The sequence below is a fragment of the Saccoglossus kowalevskii genome, chromosome 21 (genome assembly GCF_978046115.1).
Source record: "Saccoglossus kowalevskii chromosome 21, keSacKowa6.1, whole genome shotgun sequence".
Taxonomy (NCBI): Eukaryota; Metazoa; Hemichordata; class Enteropneusta; family Harrimaniidae; genus Saccoglossus; species Saccoglossus kowalevskii.
In genome coordinates this window covers 6,845,731-6,871,603 of record NC_140661.1, presented here as the reverse complement: position 1 = coordinate 6,871,603, position 25,873 = coordinate 6,845,731, and the positions used below count along the sequence as shown (strand labels likewise).

Here is a 25,873-nt window from a genome sequence, read left to right as displayed (position 1 = left end):
AGGAGAAATATATCACACAGCTAAAAGTGACTGACGAAAAGCTGTTTTGATTAAACAAATATTTATTATTTTGTTTAATCAGGTTTTATGGAAGCTTATTTATTTTGTTGACATTCGTATGACCGCAGTGGAGTTCTATGCAGTTGGAATTCATTCGCCAAGGCTTGTGATTGGTCAAGTTATTCGGTTCAGTTAACTGCCTTAATTAATGTTCGAGTTACAAAGTTTGGACGTTCGGCAAAAACAATATCTATGTTGCCCGTAACTGTAGTTCCGTTAACTGTAAATTTAACTTCGAGTTACAATTTATCTGTGGTTTCTCAAAAGTGGTTTCTAAGACATGGACTTTGAATGTTTTTTAACTCGATGATCTAAATGATAACTGGACGTACTTTGGATCTCCAGTCAGCGATCTCAGCTGAACCCACAGCGAATATATACTGTGTGTGTGTATGGTAAAAAATACCAAATGATTTTTCTAGATCCATGACCTAACAGAAAATATTATTTCAGATGTCACTTAAATTTGAGTAAACTAAAAAAATAATGTTGAGGTTTTTTCAAAATGCTTCTGTCAAATATGTACGTGTTACCGGAAGTTGAATCATCGGGTGAGGTTATGTCTTGTAGTTGCCCAGGGAATTTCCATTTTTTTTTACAAGAAACATGCTATATAAACCAACGAGGTATAGTATTCTACATTGCTTTGACTTTTTATTTTAGATTACGATACGACCTTACACTGTACTGTTTCTTGAAATTCTTCTGTGTATGTCCATTTCAAAGATGGGCCGCATACTGAACAGGAACGTAATACATGGACACTGGTAGTCGGCAATTGCAGTCATTACGTAATAGTGAACAATGACTGCAATTACCAACGATCATTTTTTATGTACTAGTATTATATTTATCGATCTTGGCAACTTTCTTTAATCAGGAACCTAAATGTTTCCTGAGGCGTATTTTCAACCGTTGTTTGGGCACCGTCTGATCGTCTTACTCAGTCAGTGTGTATATGTTGGGTTTGTATATGCATGGACGTACTATGGTATATGCGGACTGTGCTTAGTCATGGGTGTCTTTATCGATGATCGAGGCGTACGTTGTATTGTCGGACATTGAGAATAGACGTATTTATTTACAATCCAATTTCCGATCGTCTCTTAATTGTAGCGGAGCTTTCCCGAGCCCCTCAATATTCCATTGCCATGTCACGAAATTGTAAGGGCATAGAACAAATCGATTCGTAAAGAGGGAGATATCTGAACAGATACGAAATCGTGTGAGCAGGCGACGCATAACTACGCCGTAACTCAGACTACTATAGTGGTCAGAGGCTGTAACGTTTGTCATATACGCATAGGTATTCTACACTGTTATCGGAATTATGACGATCCAGGCGTCAACTGGATCAACTATGATTCCTCAAGCAGACACAGCAGTGAAGAAAACGACTGGTGTACTCCAAAGCTATGCTGACGGTGTGTGCATTGACAATAATGACTGTTCAAATGGAAATACATGCTGGTTACACAAATGTGTAAGTTGCATTGCATAGGACAACACAGATGACATTATATCCAAATACCAAGGTATGTTTATACAATAATTATACAGTAATTTAATATTCACATGACACTCATTTTTATAATTCCAAATCAATCATAACATTGTCACGTGCTTGTTCACCACGTTAAATTGTGGTAACCCCCCCCCCATCCAAGATAGCCATTAGCGGAACATTTAACATTGCTACACAGTAAGGATCGTAACTACTTTAAATGTTGTGTGGTTCATTAAAAAAAGAAAACATTCACCAGCAATAGTTGCAAAACAGATATTTTCTAGACGGTATTGGCTATTGTTTTCCTGCAGACAGTATGCGTTATTTTAATTTTAGTTTTATTGGTTTGATTTTGTAAGTAGTTCAAAAAATAATAAACATAAGTGTTATTGTAGATAAACATAATTTTGAAAAAGTATTACAAATAATTTTGTACCTAAATTATTTAGCTACCGGTGTACTTAACCATATACCGAAGTACTTAATGATAAGATAAATTTAGAACGGGGTCAATTTTTGGATGTGAATAACAGGATTACATAACTTCGGCTAAATTATGTGTTTGATAATTTTAACAACAGTAGCCCAGCATATCTGCAAAGATCATTTACTGTCATATAACGGAATTAAAGAATGGAATAAATTACCACGAATAGTAACAAATATCTGTGATAAATTGCATTTTAAGCAGATAGCGAAGAAATGCCGGGAAAATTTGACGCATTTATATTTGATTTGTGTCTATTATTTACATTGTATTTTTGCATTGATGCCTATTTTGGTACTTCCGGTTGGTATGGTGTTAGGACCCCACGAAAAATAAGTTGGTCCTGTGACTTTGTTGCCTATCCTAGGTATGAACTTCGATGTGGTCCTCTGTGTTTTTTTTTTTTGGGGGGGGGGCATTGTTTGTGTTTCCATCTGCTTGTTTTCTTCTTCTCGATGTTTTCTAAACTAAACTAAAATAAACTAAGATTTTAAATTAATCTAATTATTCCCGAAACAGACTTACTTTCTGGAAGTGCTTCCCCTAGAGTTGGTACCGTGGAAACCGGCGAAGGCCGATGCATTCCCAGATGAACAAACAATACAGTGTGCTGGTGAGTATGTTATTGTTTTTTTTAAATATACAATTGGTGGTGATCGTTCTATGGTAGTATAAACACCAACATGCCTGGGAAAATTATTAATATATATATTTATATATTAAAGCACGGTAGTCGTCGCGCTGCGCATGTGCGAGATATATGGGTCTCATATAAACAAAGATGGCGACTTTGGCTGTTTAGGTGATTTGAAGGTGTCGAAGGAGCCACCGGCGATAATCAGTATCATTTAAATCATCGAGCATTGAATTCAATTCTACGCCCATATCTTAAAGGGCGGTAGTCGTCGCGCCACGCATGTGCGAGATATATGGGTCTCATACAAACAAAGATGACCATTTTGACTGTTGCGCAGATCAAAGAGTATAAACTGGGACGTTTCTAAGCATTAATTAGGTAATTTTTAGGTGATTGGAAAGTATCGAAGGAGTCACCGGCGGTAATCAGTGCAAATCTCGCCCAGGTCAAACCTCATACTTGTAATTTCCATTTGAAGAGCGCATTGGATTGTGGGAAAATCTATGTTTATCAACACAAATGACTACCGCGCTTTAATATTCATGTTTGATGGACAGCTAAAGGTTAAAATAGAGTAAGGTATTGTACATTTCACATACAGAAACAGCCCCATGTGGTATATACTAGGTGTGCCAATAGTATTGATCGTTTACACGAATGTCGTGCATGCTTTCAATAAAGCAGACATTACATCATGACAAAAGGTCGATATCGTATACATTTGCATACAACATTTGAATAACTGATTGCCTTACTAATAAGAGTATTTTATCAGGTATTACCTTGCTACAGGTTGCTAGGGTCAATGCAAACGTTATTTTAATTATCTTATTTTAACGAAGATGCACTTCCACTTGGATTAGCTGTTAAATACGTGGAACAAAATCGACTCACTGCAGATATTAATAAAAGTTGGGTAACGGCTTGAAAATGGGAGGAAAATAAACGGATATAGCTTGAACTTTAACCAATATCAGAGTTGAGCGTTGTAAACCGGCATGATAAATAAAAAAACAATCCCGGAAAACAAGTTCATATCAACAAGCCTTTCTCATTTCGTATTCTCAGTCGAGAGAGGGTCGTAAAAATTGTATTTTAACGTAACTGGTAGTTTTTGATTTAATATTTTCAGTCAATGTTCTATACATTTTGACGAGTTGATGTGTTGCAGTCAATACATGTAGACAATATAGAGGTAAAACATTTAACATTAAAAAAATATTGAAAACTTTATTTATAGGTATAAATACTGAACACACAGAATGTCAGAGATGACACTACATCTGCCGTCGGAGCAGACATTCAGCTCCAGCAGCTCCAAACATGCGCAGTTTCAAACATTTACGCATGCTCGGGCCTCTGCTTCAAAATATCCGCGTAGACGGGTTGATTCATATTGCTCTGGTGTTTCGGTTTTCACAGGATTTAACCCGTTTTAGTTCGAATAAAGGAAATGTAAGTCGATCGATAGTTTCTACCGATATCATGCTTGAGTTGTGTGAAGCGGATCGAAATATAATTTGGAAAATCGTGTTATTTTCGGGAAGTTTCGATGTCATGGTGTCAACGCTTTCCTACCTTGTGTTATTATATGAGTAGTGGGGGAATTTACCGGCGACTGACTAACTATGCCGATCCCACTTTAGGTCATCTTTTATTAGCCAAGAAACGTTCCGAGCGCCTGTGGTTTAAATTGGTGCATTCAGCTGAAAACGAAATAAAAATTAAAATAAAACCTAGTTTTGTATTTGTTGTTTTCATAAATGTTTCAAGACAACGGTCATACAAAATGTACAAGAACAAAGTATAAGCAAACATAAGACAGTTACAGTCAAAACAAAAATCACGATGTTAAAAACAAAAACCTTTATATGAGTTGCTCTCTTGACTTAGAGCTTCGATTGACTCCTTACAAGCACGCCACCAACGAAAACAATCAGCCAATGATTGGAGAATGGTATGACTTGTGTTCATACTGCATGCAGTGACAGAACTGTCACTTTACCGGATTTCCGTTCGTCCAAGCGAAATCTGTCGGCACGCTATAATACCGGTATACAGTAAATATGGAGCGATATTGCATGTTTATTCACGGTTGGTAATACTTGTATGTGTTATTTAGGCTAGAGTACGATGCTGACTCACATGTCCATAATCACTCTAAAGTCTAAAGGGTGTGGTTGAGTCACTATAAACTTTGGCCCGTGCCGGGTTTTTGAGCGCGAGCACTCGAAATCGAATAGCGGCCAACCACAGACCCTCTATATACTAATATATAGAAGGAATGTGTACGAGTGTATCATCATGACCAGGTGTGGCAGTGGTGAAAACCCGAACGAGAGAGAAGAGTGGAACGAAAGTGAGGGCGCCGCCAGTGTTTGGAGTGTGATTTGACCCGAATCCCAACATGTATCCGAACAGGAATTCGAATATGAAATCGAGTTTTACTTCCGCCATGCTTTACGTAGAACTTTACGAGTGATTACACTAGCCGTGCGACTCACACAGGCAAATTAGAAGCACGGACAAGTATATGACAGGTATTTTGTTTTCCAGGCAGGACAGTTTGGGTCAGAATTGGAAGTCACACCATAGAAAATTGTGAATATGATGTACTTTATTCTATACAATAGAGCTTTGTCAGGTTTTGGAAGGAGTTCATTTTGCACCCCCACATGGTTACTTCTAACCCTCACCCCAGCCCTCCAATTTAATTGTACATGTCCCCTCTAGATCATTGGGTGGTCAGTCAGTTCGCCCCAATGCACATTCGCCCCAGACCAGTTCGCCCCAAAGTCAGTTCGCCCCAAAGTCGGTTCGCCCCAAGTTTACTGGTGTTCGTTTTCGCGGTTATGCGTGCAAGGAAATGTGGTTTTGAAATATTTTAAAAATTATACTTAAGTTAAAACCACATCGAAGGAGACTGATCGCCGCGATTGTAGCATATCGCCCGAAGAGTCGAACCGGTGTCGTGCCATATGCGTCGTGACTGCGATACTTTGCCTTTTTTTTGCCATGCGCTGTGATAGCAATTTTTTGCCCTATTTTAAAGTCGTTACCTGTTCGTTATTTTAAGAACTTCGATGTTGTGTATTTTATAGTCGTTACCTGTTCGTTATTTTAAGAACTTCGATGTTATGTATTTTATAATCGTTACATTAAGAACTTCGATGTTATGTATTATCGTAAATTTAAAGAACTTCGATGTTATGTATTTTATAGTCGTTACCTGTTCGTTATTTTAAGAACTTCGATGTTATGTATTTTATAATCGTTACATTATCGTACACTTAAGAACTTCGATGTTATGTATTCTCGTACTTTCATCGAAGCCTGAACGGAAAGATTGCTGGCTGCTTTGACCTGTGAACGCCAATTATAAAATCTATCGGGTCGGAGAGTGTCGTACGGACTATTAGGTCAAACGAGTCTGCGATCATAGCACACGGCACAGCACGGGTTCGGGCGATATGCTACAATCATGAATCGCGGCGATCAGCGTCCTTCGATGTGGCTTTACTTTAGTATAATTTTTAAAATATTTCAAAACCACATTTCCTTGCAGGCATAACCGCGAAAACGAACACCAGTAAACTTGGGGCGAACCGACTTTGGGGCGAACCGACTTTGGGGCGAACTGACTGTGGGGCGAACTGACTGTGGGGCGAACTGGTCTGGGGCGAATGTGCATTGGGGCGAACTGACTGGCGTCCTTAGGGGAGGGACATATACAATTATATTGGGGAGCGCGGGAGGTTAGCGGTAGGCTTAAAGATAGAGATGGGGTGCAAACGGAACTCTTTCCCTTTTTCTTGAATGTACCAACATTTTTTCCCTGCAGCACCTTGTCATGCATTTTTTTGGCAAGAGTTCCTTTTGTACCCCCCATCCCTAATCCTTACACTCTCTCTCAGCATGGAGGAAGAAAAGAGAAGGAGTGTGAGGACACTATTGTTTCAGCTGGTTTCATGATGGTTTGGATTTATTTACTCAGTACACATTGTAATTATTTGGAAAACACACTGTCAAGTGTCATCGTTAATCGGCTTATGTGTTTTGGCTGTATTCCGAAGCTTCACAAAGATTCTCGACGCACTGCGCATGCCCAAACAGATAACAATAATACAAAATGCAGCGAAAGACGCACACTGAGCAGTGTTCTCCCCAGGAATTTAAACCACTGTGGCGGACTAATTTGCATATGATTTGCATGTGATTTACATAATAATAGAGATTGACCAAAGCACATTTACACCCACATAACAAACACCATATATTTTCAAAAACAATGTGGTACATATTTATTTGCTTCATACAGTGTTATAAACACTATTCTTTTGGGCACTTTTGTAATATTAATGAGCTCGGTCACAGTGCAAATATTTTTTTTATTGGAGTCAAAATATTACGTTTCACAATTTAGAAGAGTTTGAATTTAAAAATAAAACATTCTCGAATCGAAATGCAAATGCTGAAGACTATTAAAAACAAACTAACAAATAAATTGTAAAAGGCTAAATGAAACGCATTTGAAACGTTTCAGCCAGGAATATGTTCTCGACTTCCATGATCTTATTTACTACAAAAACATTCTCCTTCAAAAAATTGTTCATTATTCGTACCATCAGTTTCTACAACGTTTACATTTACAGTAATGAACGAATAAATAAAACATCCAAACGATCATCAAAGTTACGGCGTGACTTAACTTACACCGGTTATACCAAAAATTTCTTTTACTCAGTCATGCCATGCAAAAAATGTTACTTCTTTTTTTATATGAAATAAACGTAGAATTTGAGCGATTATTTTTGATCACTCAATCGCTTCGGTGAAAAACACAGACCGCCATGATAATTGTGACGTATTAGTTGACACGCATGTGTCCTTTGACCCGATGGGTCAAAAACGCCATTAACCAATCAGAATACCGCATGGTAATGCCGGTGAAAGGTAAAAGAAGTCTTGAAAGAAGAGTTTTTACATGATTCGCGATGATAAAAGTTCAAATGTATTTTACCCAATCACGCAATAAACACGTTTTTTTCTTGAGTAGCGTAAACTGATTGTGAACTCCGCTTTGCCCATGTTATATCGAGGTGGAATTGATTTTGAAAAAATGTTAGCTTTCAATCTATTAACTGCGTCAATCGTCAAAGTATTTACTTACAAACAAAGAGGTGCTAATTTTACAAAATTAACTTGTATTGTTTATAAGCCACTACCACATCGTGCGACTATGTCTATTGTTTACAAACTATAATCCACGACTGGCAGGATGCGTGTCGGTCGGTACGTCGGACAATAGTCCTGGTCGGAAGCGTGGCAAGATCCCTGATAGCTACGTATTTCTTTCTATATTTCGTAATACAGTTCACAGGATGAACAATGAAAAAAGCACTGTGGCGGCTCAAGACCACAGTGGCGGGCAGGGAAAGCAGCGTGGCGGCCCACACACGAATTGAATGCTGGGAAGAACACTACTGAGTGTACTCAATACCCCAAATCTATTGCAACAAAAGGTGCGATTTTCAACATCTACACAGTTCTGCACACCGATGAAAAAGGCCCCGTAAAAACATCTTGTTATAAACTTATCATGTATCCTTAAATCTCACTGCATAAATTTGCGAGATTTTTTTAATCAATGTCTAAAGTTGGACGACTGTTTCGATGAAAAGTATCAGAAAAGAAGTAATCACACATCTTGGAAGCGTTCATATGCAGAATTTCCAGTACCTACAAGTGTGAAATGACTTTATGGACCCGCATGCACAATTCTTTTATTTATGATTTGCGCATTCAATTTTATAGACGATGTTTAAACGGAATTTATTTTTTTCAGTTCTTCTCTCGTTTTCTTGTGTAAATAAGCGGCTATCATCATGTAAATAAAATGACTTCTAAACAAAAACAATAAGTGGCTTAACCAGAACGAAGATAAAAGATGTTTATAAGATTAACATGGGCTTAAATAGCGTCCTCACTCCTTCTTTTTTCTACCTCCATGCTCTCAGTTACCCAATTTATTTATGCCTTCTCTAGATAACTATAGATGTTCTTAAGAGGGACATGTACAATTAATTGGGGAGTGCTGGAGGGTAGGGTTAGGGATGGGGGTACAAAAGGAACTCTTTCCACCAACTCTTTGCACATAACACTGATCTCTCTCTGCAATTCATTCACCGATATACTCGGTATTTGCAATGCTATAAGATAATAATATTGTCTGTACAGTTTGGCACAGATTAAAAAAAAAAAATACATATTTTTGGTACATGTAGTGAAATGTCAGCGACTTTCGAATAATTTTGTCTTCAAAAATGCCAATAAATTAACCAAATTGTGAAAAATCGTAGCAGTAAAAATTAAGCGTTTCACAGAATATTATTTTCACTACCTAGAGCAAAGATTTATTACAAACTATAATTTTTTTTATATTTTAGAATATTGTCATCATTTAAAAACATTATCATGTACATGCATATGAATAGTGAATTAAATCATAGACCATTCTAAGGTCTATGATTAAATATCAGACAAACATTCTTTATTAACACTTTGAGTGCCAAAGTAAACTTTAGACACTAATCTGCTCTCTTCTCCATAAAATGTTGCACAATTTTCAAATATTTTGATCAAAGACTAGAAACAATAGTTGCATAGTTTGTTTGGTCCATAATTAGGATTGAATTCAGTGAATTGAATTGCAGAAAATGTGAACAAATTGATCCGATTTTGAGCAAAAAACAAAGGTATAGATCTGTTAGTCAAATTTGCTGAGAACCTGGAAAATATAATTTTGAGAAGCAAGTTGATAGTTGGTTAAGAAAAAAAACAATGTCATATGTGTATCAGTTACCATGGCTACAATTATTTTATCTGTATTGAAAGTCTAGATTGTTGTTATACAATGTTAGCGCTAAACAGTGATCTGAGCAACACACAAGTACTTACTCCATTAGTACCGCTAGTGCAAATTTAGAAATGATTGTCAATGAGTAAATAGATTTTTTGCTTTATAGGCACTTCTACTTGATGTGCTTTTCTAATATAGTAAATACGGTATAGTTTTTGTCACAGACTTGGCATTGGTATTGCTCCTGGCGCGTTCTTTCAGTAAACTCTGTTAAACATCGTTATCCATCATTGTTATCAGTCGAACATCACTATACATTACTTTTTTCAAAATATACAATTTTTTAATCTATTAGCATGATAGAAAATTAGAGGAAATTAATAGGTGTAATTCTTACAGTAAGCACAGATGCATGTGAAATGTCTTTGCAAGTGCTTATTTAATTCATTGTGACCATCTCTGTTTTTTCAGATTGACATTAAAAGAAAACAATATGCATTATCGTATGGATGACCGGGATAAACAGGAATGGCATTTAGGGCAGCCGATGTCAGATTCATATCAACATTCTGACGCTGTCACCCGAAGACTGCCCCTCCCCTATCGACCCCCACCTCGTTCTGAATGGTCTCGTGGACCTGACTATTCCTGTGATGGGAATATTGAACAGGAAAAGTTTTATCGGCGTTCTCAGTTCCACGATTCATTGCCGCAATATTCAGCTCCAGAGTCAAGTCAGAGATTTCATGATTCAATGCCGCGACATCCACCGACAGAGTCAGACCCACGGTTTCGTGATTCACAGCCGCGATATCCACCGAAAGAGTCAGACCCACGGTTTCGTGATTCACAGCCGCGATATCCACCGAAAGAGTCAGACCCGTGGTTTCACAATTCACTGCCGCGATGTCCACCGAAAGAGTCAGACCCGCGGTTTCGTGATTCACAGCCGCGGTATCCATCAAAAGAGTCAGACACGCGGTTTCACGGTTCACAGCCGCGATATCCATCAAAAGAGTCAGGTCCGTGGTTTCATGATTCACAGCCGCGATATCCACCAACAGAATCAGACCCGCGGTTTCATGATTCACAGCCGCGATATCCACCAAAAGAGTCAGACCCGCGGTTTCATGATTCACAACCGCGATATCCACCAAAAGAGTCAGACCCGCGATTTCATGATTCACAGCCGCGATATCCACCGACAGAATCAGACCCGCGGTTTCATGATACACATTCGCGATATCCGAAAGAGTCAGACCGGAGGTTTCATGATTCATTGGCACGATTTCCACCGACTGAGTCAAGTTCACGGTTCTTGGCTAATGATCCAGATCGAAGTAGAATTCATACGCTTTTATCTAGAAATAATAATCCAGAAATGGAAGATCGCAGATCTCTACAGGGAGAACTACCTCGACATACTTCATCAAGTCCACGTATTTATAATGATGATATCCCATCATTGTTGGATGGTCCTCCACGTTTGGGGGACTATCAAAGAATGCCACAATCAGATTATGGGTGGCAATCCACGATGAGCGACTATCATGAATCACCAAACTTTGATATAAACCGAGAACAGTATCCTAGACATAGTTCTAGGACTTCACAACAATCTCATAATCCTGAACGCATTAACAGACATGACTTTAAGCGTGAGCCGGCCGAAATTGTTGACAGGTCTCTGCTTCCTAGCAGACCAAAAATGCCACGTCAGAATTATAGTTCTGAGCAGAAAAAGAGCAACAGCTCGGTAGGATCACTGTTATTATACACATTTTTTTTGTATGCTTGTACCTGTACGTTGCAAAGAACTTGCATTCGGAAATCTAACCGCAGAAAATCACAATGGTCAAGTCACTTCAGCCTGGGAATCGGTATTACCAGGTCGGATTCATCTCGTTTAAAAAAAAAGTTGAAGACGCATCTCATCTGAGCATGATGCATACTACGAATAAATTGTTATAAACTGTTAGGTCTTCACAACTTCGATCTTTAAAGTTAGAACCAGTAGTTAAACCTGAAAAGAACATAAATTCTGTATTGCAAATTCAGAAAAAATATTCCCAACTCAGGACAATCATAAGGAAAATAACCTTAGTTAATATTGTACATGTACATTGTTGTTTTTTGGTGGTGGTGGTGGTTAGGATGGTGAAGAGTGTTTTCTTACATAGATGCATTTCTTTACAGGTGGTCGTAGACGGTGTTATTATTAAAAAGACTGGTGAAAAAAAATGGAACTGTACAGTCTGTCAGTTAAACTTCTCGTCATGGAAGGTAACAAATTTCAGGTTGTAATTTCATTAAACAAGGAATAAAACTTTTATTGTTGGATTAAAACAGACATTGAATGTGATTGGTTGGTACGATACAAGATTACTTGGCATACCAAGACATGTTGGTTGACACAGGAGTGAATTGGTATGCACAACAAATGTTGTTTACTGTAAAATGACTAATTTTCGCTGGGGTAAATTTTTTGCTGATTTACCATTTCAGGCATATTCACGGTTTTATCATTTAGATATTGTGTTCTATGCTAAATTTTACATATTCACTGGGTTTTAATTTAGCGCATTTTCCAGTCAGCAAAATAAGCCAAATTAAAACCCAGTGAATAATTACCCCCTTTAGAGTAGTTGGCAAACTCAAGATATGGCTGGCAGACAGGCAAAGAGTAGGTTAATCAGCTTGCGATAAGTAAAGACAGTGAATGGGTGTGTACATCTCGTCATTGTCATGATTCTTGTTTTGTTTTCTTGTCAGGACGTGAGCATGCATTCCCAAAATGCCTTGCATATTGCAAATCAACATCATGAAGAGAAAAAGTCAACTGCCAGGGTGAGTTTAGAACCAGTAAATTATAATTTACACAAAGTTCCTGAATTAACCTTTTCATAACAAAATAGTCTTTACTTTCTTTCAGAAGATTGTTAACTACTTTGGTTGTAACTAAATCATATGATTTATAGTTTCATTTATTATTACCCTTCATTCTGTCAGCACCAAATACCAGTTATCTATAAAAAGCAAGATTGTAAACAAGTTCATGAGATTTTACAGGGTGAAAAGTATGTTAGTCACATCTGATGTCAAAATTTGTCAGTGAATTAGTAATCGGTAGCTAATGTGCTTCCCCCATACTTTGCTGTGAATGTCAAGCACTACATGCATCGGGGCCTATATTTAGTCTTCTCAGAGAAACTGATCCGCAAATGAATGAGCATGCATCCTAATTATTTATTATCTTTTACATTTTAAACTACAATAATGTTAGTTAACATTGCACTGTGCACACTGCAACGGGAACCTATTTATTACTTGTACCCGCAGGCTGATGAAAAAGGCAGAAAACGAGAAGGATTGTCTGACAAGGATGGAGGATATCACAAGAAACAGAGATTGACATGTGCTCATTGTAATGTGCTCTGTGGCAGTGAAGTGGTAAGCTACTATTATCAATTGTATTACTGATTATAATTAGCTATTCCTGAAAACATGCATTTGCTGAGAAATGATGGGCTAGATCACTTTGAAAGTATTCCTTAGCAACGCGATGTGTTCAGAGATTTACATTTACTATATCTTCACCTACCATTGGATCGCTGTAAGTTGCTGTCGTATATTAGTGTTATGTGTGGTTATGAGCAGTTTGTCTTAAAAAACAAAAAACTTATCTTCTTTGATTTTGACAGGATTTTCAGGATCATTTGAAAGGAAAGAGACATGCAGCCAGTATTGAGGCCATAGCTTTCCTGGAGAAATCTAAGAAACAGAATCAAGCATCTTCTATGAACAAACAAGATGTATCCATGGAAACATCCCAAACTTATTGTGCACTATGCAGTTTAGAATGCCATGAGAAAGAGGTAGAGTTCAGCCTAATTCTTCTATCAATAACTCTTTATTTAGACTTAATTCAATCCCCGGAGGGAAGAAATGGTTAAAAATTAAAAACAAATCAGAATAGAACAAAAAAAATCACTACTGAGAAAAGTGAATCAAAACAGAACTGAGAGAAACAAGACAACGAGAATATTTGCTGTATTTTACCTCTACAAATATGCGTGCATGGTAAATACTATGTTGAATCAAAGTAAACATGTACCGCATACGTGACTCAAATCTGTTCTCTCGTATGACACCATATAGTCTAGCTTCACGTCACAGCATATCTTCTGTTTGGCCATCAGGCATCCCTAGAAAAGGATGCTTAACTACCCATCAATTGGGACAAGAGGTCACACATGTAAATGTCAATTGCTTTCATTCAACTTATTTACCGTGCCATATTGGATGTGATTTCCTTGCTTTATTTCACATACACGTTGGCATTCTGTTAACCCTACAAATTATCAAATGACGAAAATAACAATAGTAATTTAACAGTATATTATTCAGGGATATTTTTAAATAAGGGAAAAGGGGAGCAGTACCCTGGACAGCAGATCCTCTGGCAACCATAAAATTCTGATTGACCAGGGATTACACATGGGCACAGTCTTCAACTGTGATCTGTCTGATAGTAATTTTGGCCCCAAGGAAGCCATAGAATGCTCCATTTTAACTTAGAATTATCAAAAACTCCACACCCTGGTAGGGAGAACCCTATCGCCCCCACTTGGTGGTGCCGCTGAATTGCAGTGCTCCTTCATTTTTTCTAGAAAAACCCCTGTTATTCATAAAAATTGAGTTTGTACACTGAACATTGAAATGATCAGTGTGAATATCTGTAACAACTTAAGCAACATGGCTCTAGAGTGCTCGGGTAAGTTTGATGGAAAACAGGACCTGAATAATTCCCATAATCAAATTTAACTAACCCAATATCTTGTATAACAGGCTTTTGAAGTGCATTTGAATGGAATCAGACATCATCTTAAAATAAAAGCACTAGAAAAAAATACCAAGACACCAACAACAGAGAGTGAAAAAAACACATTCGATCCTGAGAGAGATGTAAGTATTTTTAATGTATTAAGTCTTATATTATTGAACATTAAATTAGTCACTTCATTAAAACATTTTGATCAAGACCTACAGTCAACTTGAAATTATGTCTTTTTATTTTTTAATTAACAGAAAAATTACAGAAAAATACATAAAAATGTGCAAAATATATACCGGTACCAAAATTATTGATGCAACCAATATCCGCTAAAATCCAATTCGGGGGTGGGGGGGTGGGGGAGTAATCCTCCTTCTATAGTATTTATATTTTCATAAATCATTCATATTGAAATATCAAAATTGACAAGTAATAGTTTCCAGATACCCCGAACTTCTGTTAGTCATTTTTTTTTCAGTGAAAATTGAGAGAGTATGAATGTGGGTAATTTAATAAATTTCTTTTGTAGAGTTATCTTGCCATGGCCCACGAATGTGGGATTGCAAGGACTGACAAAGTTAGTTCAGTTGATGAACTGAAGGCATACAAACGGGTAAGTTGCTATGAGATCATCCAAAATACAATGTTCAAGACCTTCACATTGTCCCTCTGTCACTCAGCCTATGAATTATGTCTATAATCAACTGTCTTAGTATTTATAGTTGTAAATGTAAACTTATTTAAATCACTGTCAATCTTTTTTTTGAGAAAAACTGTAGACCATAATGCAAACATAGTGTTTTATTAAAAAAAAACTGCGTCGGATTGTCGGGTATCAGTCAGTGTCAAATTTACATTTTCGACTTCCTTTTGAAAATGGCTAGTCAGATTGCTTCGTTATTGCTGGGAAAGGATTGACCAATGTAGGAATGTACCAAGAAAATTATTTTTCTGGAGTAAATTGTAGTGTATTTATTTTACTTATGAATGGTCAAAAAAAAAGTTCATGGAGATTTTATGAAAATCTTTGGTTGTTAACAGAATGATGTCGATTGGTCACAATTGTGCAATAAATAATGGACTATTTTGGGCGTAGCTATAAAATGTGTCACTGAAGTACTCACACGAGTGCATGATTCCAAGAGTTTGTGCTGTGAAGAGACACCATTGAAAAATAAGTATAGTGTAATTTGTAGTGAGAATGTATTCAAATAGATTTATGTTTATGAATCACGTTTCTTTTCAAAGTGTATTTATATAATAAAAATTGTTTATAAAAATGTTTTTTTTTAGGCTTTTTCGATGGATTGAATTTACAAATAATGAGTTATTTTGTTAAACAATCACTCGAATTATATGTTACGAATTTCTGATAGTTTTTCGACAGTTCTGAAATCATGGTACTGTTTTGGCATTATACGACTTGCAGTTTTCTTTTGATGGATTTTGTGTGACTGGCCGTGGTGTTTGTAAACTTATCGAACTGTAGTATTATGTTAATCTGGCCCAGGGAAATCCGTAGGCAAAGTTTTAAATTGCCATTTTCATGCTGCGTTATAACGTGGAGTCATCATCTAAGTATGCTCAATTTTTTGTCTCGTGTTCCCCAACGCATTTAAAAATTCCTTTTTAATTTGGGGAACTTTGTGTAACTGACTGTGGTGTTTGTAAACTTTAGTCGAACTGTAGCAGTGTGTAAATCTGCCACAACGTGAAGTTGCCATCGTCTCTTGTTTACTAACTCATTTAAATATGTTTGTGCCTCAATGAGGACTGAAAAGTGATTTCCATTTACTCAGTCTGTTATAAATCAACTGTATTAACTTCCTTTGAACTTCCTATTTCCATCAGAAGTATGTCTACTACACTCGGCAGTGTAGTGCGTATCGATCTTCTTTTTCAATATATATATATTATATGAAACGAACCCGGAAATCAACGGCAAATCGGTTCGATCTCGTCACGTAATTTCTTACCTTGTTTTTGACCACAGTACTAGTACACTTGGCTATGAACTTCCACATACCCACATATGGGAATAGAGCATCGCGGGTAATACTGTATTGATCTAGGTGAAACAAACACGGCTGCCATATTGCCTTTTGTTCGACTACATCGCTCGTGTTTCTCTTCCTGTCTTAGAGTTCTCTGTTTTCTTTGATTTTTTTTATTTCAATTAAACAGCGATTTGGCTGTGGCCATGCATTTAGTCATTGTCGAATGTTTTTCTCGAATTGGTTGATTGTCATAGTAACATACGCTATAAAAGTACAATTAAACGTCTGGTAGTCCAGTAGTCTAAGGTTCTAAATAAACAAACATGAATGTTTAATTAGTTTAATTCCTTCAGTTAAAAATTGAGCTTTCAAAATAAATAAATAATAACACTTACCCTCATGTATACTTCAAGTTTTCATTAAAACAAGCTCTTATTTTCCCAGCATCGAGATTTCTCTGCGAACTCTTGTTTTATATATAGACCTTGAGTAGTCGTTAGTCAAATTTGTCCATTTTGTGACAATATCTTCCATTCTTTAATTTTAGTGAACATTTTTGTCATTTTTAGTAAAAATGCTATTTTCCACTTTTTGTACAAAATGGCTAGCCCAATTGTTTGATATTTTATATGCAGACACTTTGGAAGGACCTCTGACACATTTTTTTATTTCATGACAATTTTAATTTTCTAAATATTTAGTTGATTTACGGTAAAAATGTACACAGTGGAGCTATATCAGCCGGAAGGCTGGTTGTTTAATACTTTTTGACGAGAAAATTACTTTGTAAGATACATTGTACTAAGTATAGTTATCTACCATACGTCACTGTCCAAAAGTTGTACATGTACACCTATCTTTTCATTCCATTTTGTACATCAATTTTATCCAAGCCAAGTGTGATTTTTATTTTATTAATTTCACGCGTGTGAAAATAAAAAAGAAATTACATTATTTGAACCTTTGAGTAACATTCCACCTTTGAATGACCTAAAATATAATAAATATAAAATAATTTAAAAGTATTTTACAGTACTTCATGTCACTCTAAGTTTAGGATTTTTTTTTATATCAAGAGATGTGATCTGACCTTGTTTATTTCCAGAGAGTTTCATTGGTTGACAGGCTGACTAAAGTGATTGAGATAACTGACTCGCCTGATTATGATCTTTGTCTTATCTGTGCTAAAAAAGTGACTCCAAAAAATAATGTAAGTGTTTATGAATCTCATTTTCTGGTTTTTTTTGGTTTTTTTTTAAAAACATTTTTGTGCCAGGTGACAGTTCTTGAATTTCAATGTAACTGTTGTTTCTCCTGATTTTTTAATGTGCAATTTGCAATACAAGTGCTGATATAAAGTGCTCTTATAGATACTTGCACATCTTAGACCAGTATCCTATGCTTCCCCGGAAAGCCCACCCATTTAAATGTTCCTTGGTCACAAGCAAACCTTACCTTGGGAGAGTTTGCTATAGACTCAATGGCAAGACTAAATCCTTTGGACGGGATTCATTCGCTAATGGATGAGAATTTGGGTGAACTTTAATTGGTTAAGGTCCACAGGTGCTTCACCAGACCTGTTCAGTATACCTGTAGTTGACACTCAAATCATTATTATATTGCCATACTGTCATTATGACAGGAAGATGTCCACATAGGTCATGTATAAGTCCTAAACACAGAATATGTTTTTGTAACAAAAACAGTACTTGCATAATGCACCAAAATAATAGAAACAATAACTAATTGAATTAAAAAAATCTACAATATTTTCTCCATTTGAAGTGTAGCTAAGCACATATTAAGCCCAAAATTCCATTTATTAATCTCTGCCAGACGAAATGGATGCAAACCAACTCTTTCATAGAATCGCTCATTATCATTAGTACAGTATTTCCAAAAAATGTACGTTTTGTGATCATCTCACAATTTGTGAGATTTTGTCAATTCTCGCGAGAACTTCATTTCATATCATGAACATATTCTCATAAATCCATGGTAACGACTTTCCACAGCATAATGAACATCTGGCAAAGTGGCAACATACTGATGAAGTGGAAAACATTACACTGATCAAGAAATGGATGGATCTTTTGAAGTTAATGATAAATCCTGACACTTGTGAGAAAGCATTCAAGGACCTTGTATGTATTAAACAAGCATTTACTGTGAAATACTTTATTTTTGCTTGAAATTCATTTTAACTTTTTTCACTGAAGGGATGATTCAGCGAGAATAAAATCAAGTGAATATACATTTTTTTCCTATATTTTACATTCAATTCATCAAAAATAAGTGAAGATAAACTCCATACAAAACACCCAAACAGTCTCAACAGCAAAAATTAATTCCAGCTAAACTGAAATATTTTACAGTATCAAAGATAATTTGTTTCTTGGGTAATTTCTGCAGCATTCATTGTGGGTCATGGATTTGATAAAAATAAATTCCTAAAAATGTGTATGCAAAATCCATATAACAATGCACCTGCAATAAAATGATGAGCATTTCAGGCATGTTTCACAATGTTTAATACTGGATTTTTTACTACATGCATAATTATGAGGAATTCTTGATATTTACTAGTACTATTAATGATTACAAAATCAGTGGCAGTACTATATACATGTTGCTTAAGGTAGCGAGAAGGGTTTTGTGACATTTTCGAATAAAACATTCTCTGTCTGTTGTGTTGTTCAGAAGAGTAATTTAGCTTATATATTTCAAAAGACTAAGTATAGAGGCACAATTTCGCACAAACTGGACAGTCGTTGTTTACATAATTATCACGTGACATCAAAAATGGCGAACCTTGTAAAAATGACTAAGTACGCGATTGCGAGAGCACACTGCGGAATTTCCTGGTGAAATTTACGTCATGCATTGTCCGTAATCAAGTCCATTGAAATGCGTCTCAGATAATCAAAAGACCTATTATTCCGATTTCTATGCAGGTTTGTTTTTTTGTCCTCAACTTATTTCATACTTGACACCTTTAACAGACTATTATTCTGTGACAAAGCATTTTCTTTAAAAACCCAGACATATTTTGCACCATCATTATCTATTGAACGATAACTGCGAGTTTGAATGTCCTAGTCCGAACGCACTTGATTTGGCGGCGGTCCCAATGAGTCGTACTCAATCGAAACTTCAATTCGAGAAAAACGCGAAAAACAGTTTTGGTTAATAAAACACTGTAGATTTGCAGCATTATTATAAATATTCACTAAAAATGGCCAAACATATTAACCACTGATATCATAGAGCTCATAAAGAGTGTCTGATAATGAATAATTTCATGCTCGAGCGTGAAAAATGAAGAAAACTGCTGGCATTTGAGTCCCCACTCCAGGAACGTTCGGGTTTCCATTGTTATGCAAACGAATAACGAGGGATAATCCTCTGACAAACATTACTGTCCCACTGTACACGCTGACAGTTTACAAACAAGCTAATCCTTCAAGTGTCTCTGATAAGTGATCTAATAAAACGGTTTTCATGGTGAAACAAAATGGCCGATGTTTGAAAACAAAATTGCTGTGTCAGAGTGTGACACTGAGTGGCAGATTTTTCTTTGCCTCATCTGTCAACGCTTTTTTTTCGCCACTGCGTTAGAAAACATGGTACAGTGTATTAGTAAAATAGAACGTAATTGTGATCAGCCATTGGTTGGCCACAGAGGTCAAAATACGCGTTCTATTTTTATGCGTTAAGTTTGGCTCTTCCGTTTCACCGCCTCCGGAATGTTCTACTTTCGCAGCCGTGTGAATCTTGAGTTTCGAAATTGTTCATCGACTGGCCACCAAATATCTATGGCTATAACTAAATTTTTAAGCCCAATAAATTATTCATACATGTCAAGCTCTGTTCGATTTTTTCAGGGCCTGTGGCCGTTTTTAGTCGAAAATATTTTTTGTGGGAACAATTTTACGTATACGTATACGGTTTAGGCCGAAGTCATTCAATGATCGTGACCTAATTTTAAAAATTGAATGTCAAATTTTACCAGACATGGACCGACATGGATTCGGTATCGTTATTTTTGGAATTAATCATTAACATTTCCTCGTTTCTCTGCTCTGTCAAAATGAGTTACCTATGTTTTTTTTCACGTGATTGTCTCATTAAAATAAAATAACATATTACATTTAGAACAAGCACCCAAAACACGTAACAAGAGGTCCCAGTTCAGTTGCTTTCACGATACAAGTGTCATACAACTATTAGATTTGAAGTGCCGTTCAGAATTTAATAATAGTTAATACTAGTTAGTTGTACGTTCACACTTTACTATCAAAACCACCATTTCGACCACCCCTGCTGCGCCAATGATCAGTGTTTGGACGAGCGGTCGGTGTTTTCAATGAGCGAGCGAGCCAAAAAAAAAAAAAAAAAAAAAAAACGCGATTAAAATGCGGTCGGTTTCCGGTCGGACAAGACCGCATGGTCGGAAATTAAGCGTTAAGCGGTCGATGTAAAAGCGGAAGGTTGGGCGAAATGAGTACTGTATGGCCATGTTTCTCCGACGAAGTCTTGACTAACAATAATGCTGACAATGGACGTTAGATAAACACTCATTGTTTGCAACTGGAAGCTTATCACCCGTTATATCAGAATCGTCAACAACGGAGTATACAGATAAGATGTTATCATTTAAACCCTTTCAAAGATAAACAATATGCAAACGGCAGTTGTAGTCTTTTCTGCTAGCGTTTTAAAACACTGATTTGAGCGACGTTATTTCGCAATTTCGATCTTTTGTAAACCTGGGATGATGTATCAAGGTCTAAAGTAAACGTTTTATCAATTTTTGAAAAACCAAGAAAAAAGTGAAAATTTCCCTTCTCGCTACCTTAATGATTGTTAATGCGATTCTTGGTTGATTAGGTTAAAGGTCAACGTGTGGTTACCAAACTTTGTTCTGATTCAGTTGAGTGATCAAAAACTTTTAATTATTTTAACTATTAATGTTTTTCTCAACAGTTAACTACAGTATCATTTGATTTTTAGGATGCTGTTGAAAATGGACTGAAGGGTGCGAATCACATTCCATGTACTCTTTGTGGAGTTAAAAACCCACGTACCAAGGTAGTGTACTATTGTAACAGCAAGAGACAACTTCTCACTAATTGGGGAAATCATCAGACAGAGGGTCACCGTGACTTTTGTAGCAGTGAACATTTCACTGTGGTCCTTAAGACAGGGAGTCACATTAACTTTTGTGACAGTGAACATTTCATTGTGGTCCTTGAGACAGGGAGTCACCGTGACTTTTGTAGCAGTGAACATTTCATTGTGGTCCTTAAGACAGGGAGTCGCAGTAACTTTTGTAGCAGTGAACATTTCATTGTGGTCCTTGAGACAGGGAGTCACAGTAACTTTTGTAGCAGTGAACATTTCATTGTGGTCCTTAAGACAGGAAGTCACACTAATTTTTGTAGCAGTGAACATTTCATTGTGGTCCTTGAGACAGGGAGTCACTGTGACTTTTGTAGCAGTGAACATTTCATTGTGGTCCTTGAGACAGGGAGTCACAGTAACTTTTGTAGCAGTGAACATTTAATTGTGGTCCTTGAGACAGGGAGTCACAGTAACTTTTGTAGTAGTAAACATTTCACTGTGGTCCTTAAGACAGGAAGTCACACTAATTTTTGTAGCAGTGAACATTTCATTGTGGTCCTTGAGACAGGGAGTCACCGTGACTTTTGTAGCAGTGAACATTTCATTGTGGTCCTTGAGACAGGGAGTCACAGTAACTTTTGTAGCAGTGAACATTTCACTGTGGTCCTTGACAGGGAGTCACATTAACTTTTGTAGCAGTGAACATTTCATTGTGGTCCTTGAGACAGGGAGTCACAGTAACTTTTGTAGTAGTAAACATTTCACTGTGGTCCTTAAGACAGGAAGTCACACTAATTTTTGTAGCAGTGAACATTTCATTGTGGTCCTTGAGACAGGGAGTCACAGTAACTTTTGTAGCAGTGAACATTTCACTGTGGTACTTGACAGGGAGTCACAGTAACTTTTGTAGCAGTGAACATTTCATTGTGGTCCTTGAGACAGGGAGTCACAGTAACTTTTGTAGTAGTAAACATTTCACTGTGGTCCTTAAGACAGGGAGTCACAGTAACTTTTGTAGCAGTGAACATTTCACTGTGGTCCTTGACAGGGAGTCACATTAACTTTTGTAGCAGTGAACATTTCATTGTGGTCCTTGAGACAGGGAGTCACAGTAACTTTTGTAGCAGTGAACATTTCATTGTGGTCCTTGAGACAGGGAGTCACAGTAACTTTTGTAGCAGTGAACATTTCATTGTGGTCCTTGAGACAGGGAGTCACAGTAACTTTTGTAGCAGTGAACATTTCGCTATGGCCCTCGAGACAGCAAGTCACGGTTACTTTTTATGAGAATTCTTGTGATTCATTTGTCAAAAAAAAACTTTTAATAACTACATGTATAATAATAATATTTATTAAGCCTTCGGAACGACAACAAAATAAAAGAAGAAACGAAAAAAACATGCATATCTGAAACTGAATAAAAATAAAAGTAAAATTGACAATAGATCTCATGGTGAATTCACACTACTTTCATTTCTGTGTTTACAAAGATGTTTAAGAAATTTTCGTACCTCTTTAAAAACAATGTCTCCCAACTCATAATTCATATTCCATGGAATGTCACCAAAAAGCAAATTAAACTTGTAATTGCAGCTAAAGTTTAGAAGCATACTTTATGTTACATGGTTAATATTTTCTAATCAAAACAAAACTCGCCTGTGAAATTGTTTATGGTTATTATAAATCTATATTATTCCCTATGATGTTATGAACTTCTCATTTTATTCCTAGCAAACAGCTAAGAATCGCTCTAAGAAACACATAGAAACTATAAAACACATTAGTTGTGTACGCATTGCAATGGCTGTTACTGGTATTGGGAGGGCAGCACAACAACAAAATGGATGGAAAATAAGTTTATTCATAAAGGTAAGATTTATTATATACTGGTATGTATAATAAATAAAGTAAACATTTTTTTATAGGTGTAGCCAGTTATTCAGACTGTTCATACCATTTTTATGTCATACGTAGGAGTAATGAAAAGAGCTCTTTAATTCCTGGTTCCTGATTTGGTAACGTTTGTGCATTGATTGTTTGTTCACTTGTGCATATTGCGTGACCTGGGGTCAACAAACCAGAAGACAGGACAGATTTTGAGCGTTCTGAATACAGAGTCGCAGTGCGGGGAACATCAATATTTCCAACTCGCAACGTAAAAATTCCCCTGAAATAAAACTGCCATCATCTTTCAACTACCGGGGTAACTCGTACCAGCCTTTGAAAATTAAAATTTGCACACTATTCTGCCTAAGCAAGAATAACGATCATGCAAATCATCTTTGGCAATGGCTAATATTTTTATATTTTTTGCGAGTATTTTGGTAGTTAAAAAACATGGTCATATTTACTCTGTAAAACACACACATACTATTTCAGTTCATTTTCTCTGAAAAAGCATCTTTTTTTAACTGGAAATCCATGTTTCTCAGATGTCTTAAATAGTTTTTCTAGCTGCCTTTGTTTGTACCCCCAATCCACACTCATTCTGCTATTTTGAAAAAACTGTTTCAAATATGTCGCTGACTTTTTCCGGGGTGCATGTCTGTTGGTGTTCTGTTGACTTTGCATATTTTTGTTCTGCCCTTACCCGTTGCTAGCAAGGTTGTGCATGTGCAAGTAGAATTATATTGCGTCTGATGGTAATTTGGTAATTACTCTGTCTGATCACATGCGTGTCAGATCACAGATATCAGTTTGTACGATTGGAAGTTTAATTAAAAATAAATGGATTTCATATTTGTTCTATTGCAAGCGCATTTAAACCATGTTTTTTATTGTAAATCGTTGCTTTTATTCGACAAGCGTATAACCATTGACACCTGTGTCATTCACATCCATGCATTCCCTAATAATAGAGCAAATTGTGAAAAGATATATAAATCTGTTTTCTAGAAATATGAAAGATTGCTGTTTGAAACAGAGAACAATTCATTAACACAGAAATGCAAAATATGTGACTTGGATAATGTAAGTATCAGTTTCCACAATATTTTTTTGGATATAACTATACGTGTTACATGTTTGCTAGAATTGATATGTTAAATACTAAGATTTTCTAGTAAAAAAAAATCACTTTGGATGTTTTAGCTTTGTAAAGATTTTGCCAAATTTTATTTTGCTTTTTTTGTTTGTGCAGACAAAACAACAATAAACAAATATTAGCTGCAATTCGAGGGGTATTTGTTGATTTGACAAATTTTCATATACCCCAAATTTTGCAATTAATAATTGCTTTGTGATTTCAAATTCTGGAGTTTCTGGAATTTCGTGTGGTAGTTATGAATGTCTGTGATCTCAGCAGCAGATTTAGCAGGAAATATTTTTTGTATTTTTACCGTTAATGTGTTTGTTGTCATATAATCATCTGCTGACCCAGCTGCCGGCCTGGTTGGGTTTGTTTACAAAATTAGTTTCATTTGCATTGTCATAAAACCAACAATTCTGCGCAGAAAAAATCTGGGCTGCCACAAGTGAAATATTGACATGGTTTTCTGCATCCATGCGACTTTGTCGAGCGGAGCTTATCATATGATATGAGTGATTGTCAGTCGTCGTCCGTGTCAATATTTTACTTTTTCGATTTCTTCTTGACAACTACAAGCCTGAATGCTTTGATACTTGGTGTATATGTACCTTGGGTAGACCTCTCTTAGTAAAAAGTGATATTTTTGACTTCTTGTTGAAAACCACAAGTCCAATTGCTTTGATATTACATATATAGGTACTACATGTGGACCTCTCTCAGATTTGTTCATTTTGTAATGATATCTTTGATTCTCTAATTTTGGTGAATATTTTTGTCATTTTTGGTAAAAAGTGATATTTTCGACTTCTTGTTGAAAACAGCAAGTCCAATTGCTTTTATATTACATATATACATACTACATGTGGACCTCTCTCAGATTTGTTCATTTTGTAATGATATCTTCAATTTTCAAATTTTGGTGAATATTTTTGTCATTTTTGGTAAAAAGTGATATTTTCGACTTCTTGTTAAAAACCTCTAGTCCAATTGCTTTGATATTACATATATAGGTACTACATGTGGTTCTAACTCAGATTTGTTCATTTCACGATGATATCTTTAATTCTCTAATTTTGATGAATATTTTTGTAATTTTTGGTAAAAAGTGATATTTTCCACATCTTGTTGAAAACCACAAGTCTGATTGTTTTGATACTATACATATTGTTCATTTTTTAATGATACTTTCTGTTCTTTAATTGAAATGTGCATTGCTAACAGCGGAGCTATCTCAGTCGAGAAGCTGCTTGTTTTTTAAATTGTCGAAGTAATTAAGTTTGCAAATCTTTCCTCACTTGGACTTTCGAAATATTGCATTTTGATGCCCATTTTTGCTGGGA

The 25,873-nt window shown here is 36.2% G+C and overlaps 1 protein-coding gene across 1 annotated transcript in view; it reads left to right on the top strand.

Moving 5' to 3' along the window:
• The first annotated feature begins 1,390 nt into the window (after positions 1-1,390).
• Positions 1,391-25,873, top strand: part of LOC100369775 (uncharacterized) — a 34,792-nt gene continuing 10,309 nt past the window's right edge. The window contains exons 1-14 of the mRNA XM_006818453.3: positions 1,391-1,543; positions 2,574-2,671; positions 10,022-11,306; positions 11,747-11,833; positions 12,323-12,397; positions 12,890-13,000; positions 13,252-13,425; positions 14,399-14,515; positions 14,914-14,997; positions 17,487-17,591; positions 18,397-18,525; positions 21,395-21,472; positions 23,237-23,374; positions 24,401-24,475. Coding sequence (XP_006818516.1) covers positions 1,391-1,543; positions 2,574-2,671; positions 10,022-11,306; positions 11,747-11,833; positions 12,323-12,397; positions 12,890-13,000; positions 13,252-13,425; positions 14,399-14,515; positions 14,914-14,997; positions 17,487-17,591; positions 18,397-18,525; positions 21,395-21,472; positions 23,237-23,374; positions 24,401-24,475 — 2,709 coding nt within the window. The remainder of the gene's footprint in view (positions 1,544-2,573; positions 2,672-10,021; positions 11,307-11,746; positions 11,834-12,322; positions 12,398-12,889; positions 13,001-13,251; positions 13,426-14,398; positions 14,516-14,913; positions 14,998-17,486; positions 17,592-18,396; positions 18,526-21,394; positions 21,473-23,236; positions 23,375-24,400; positions 24,476-25,873) is intronic.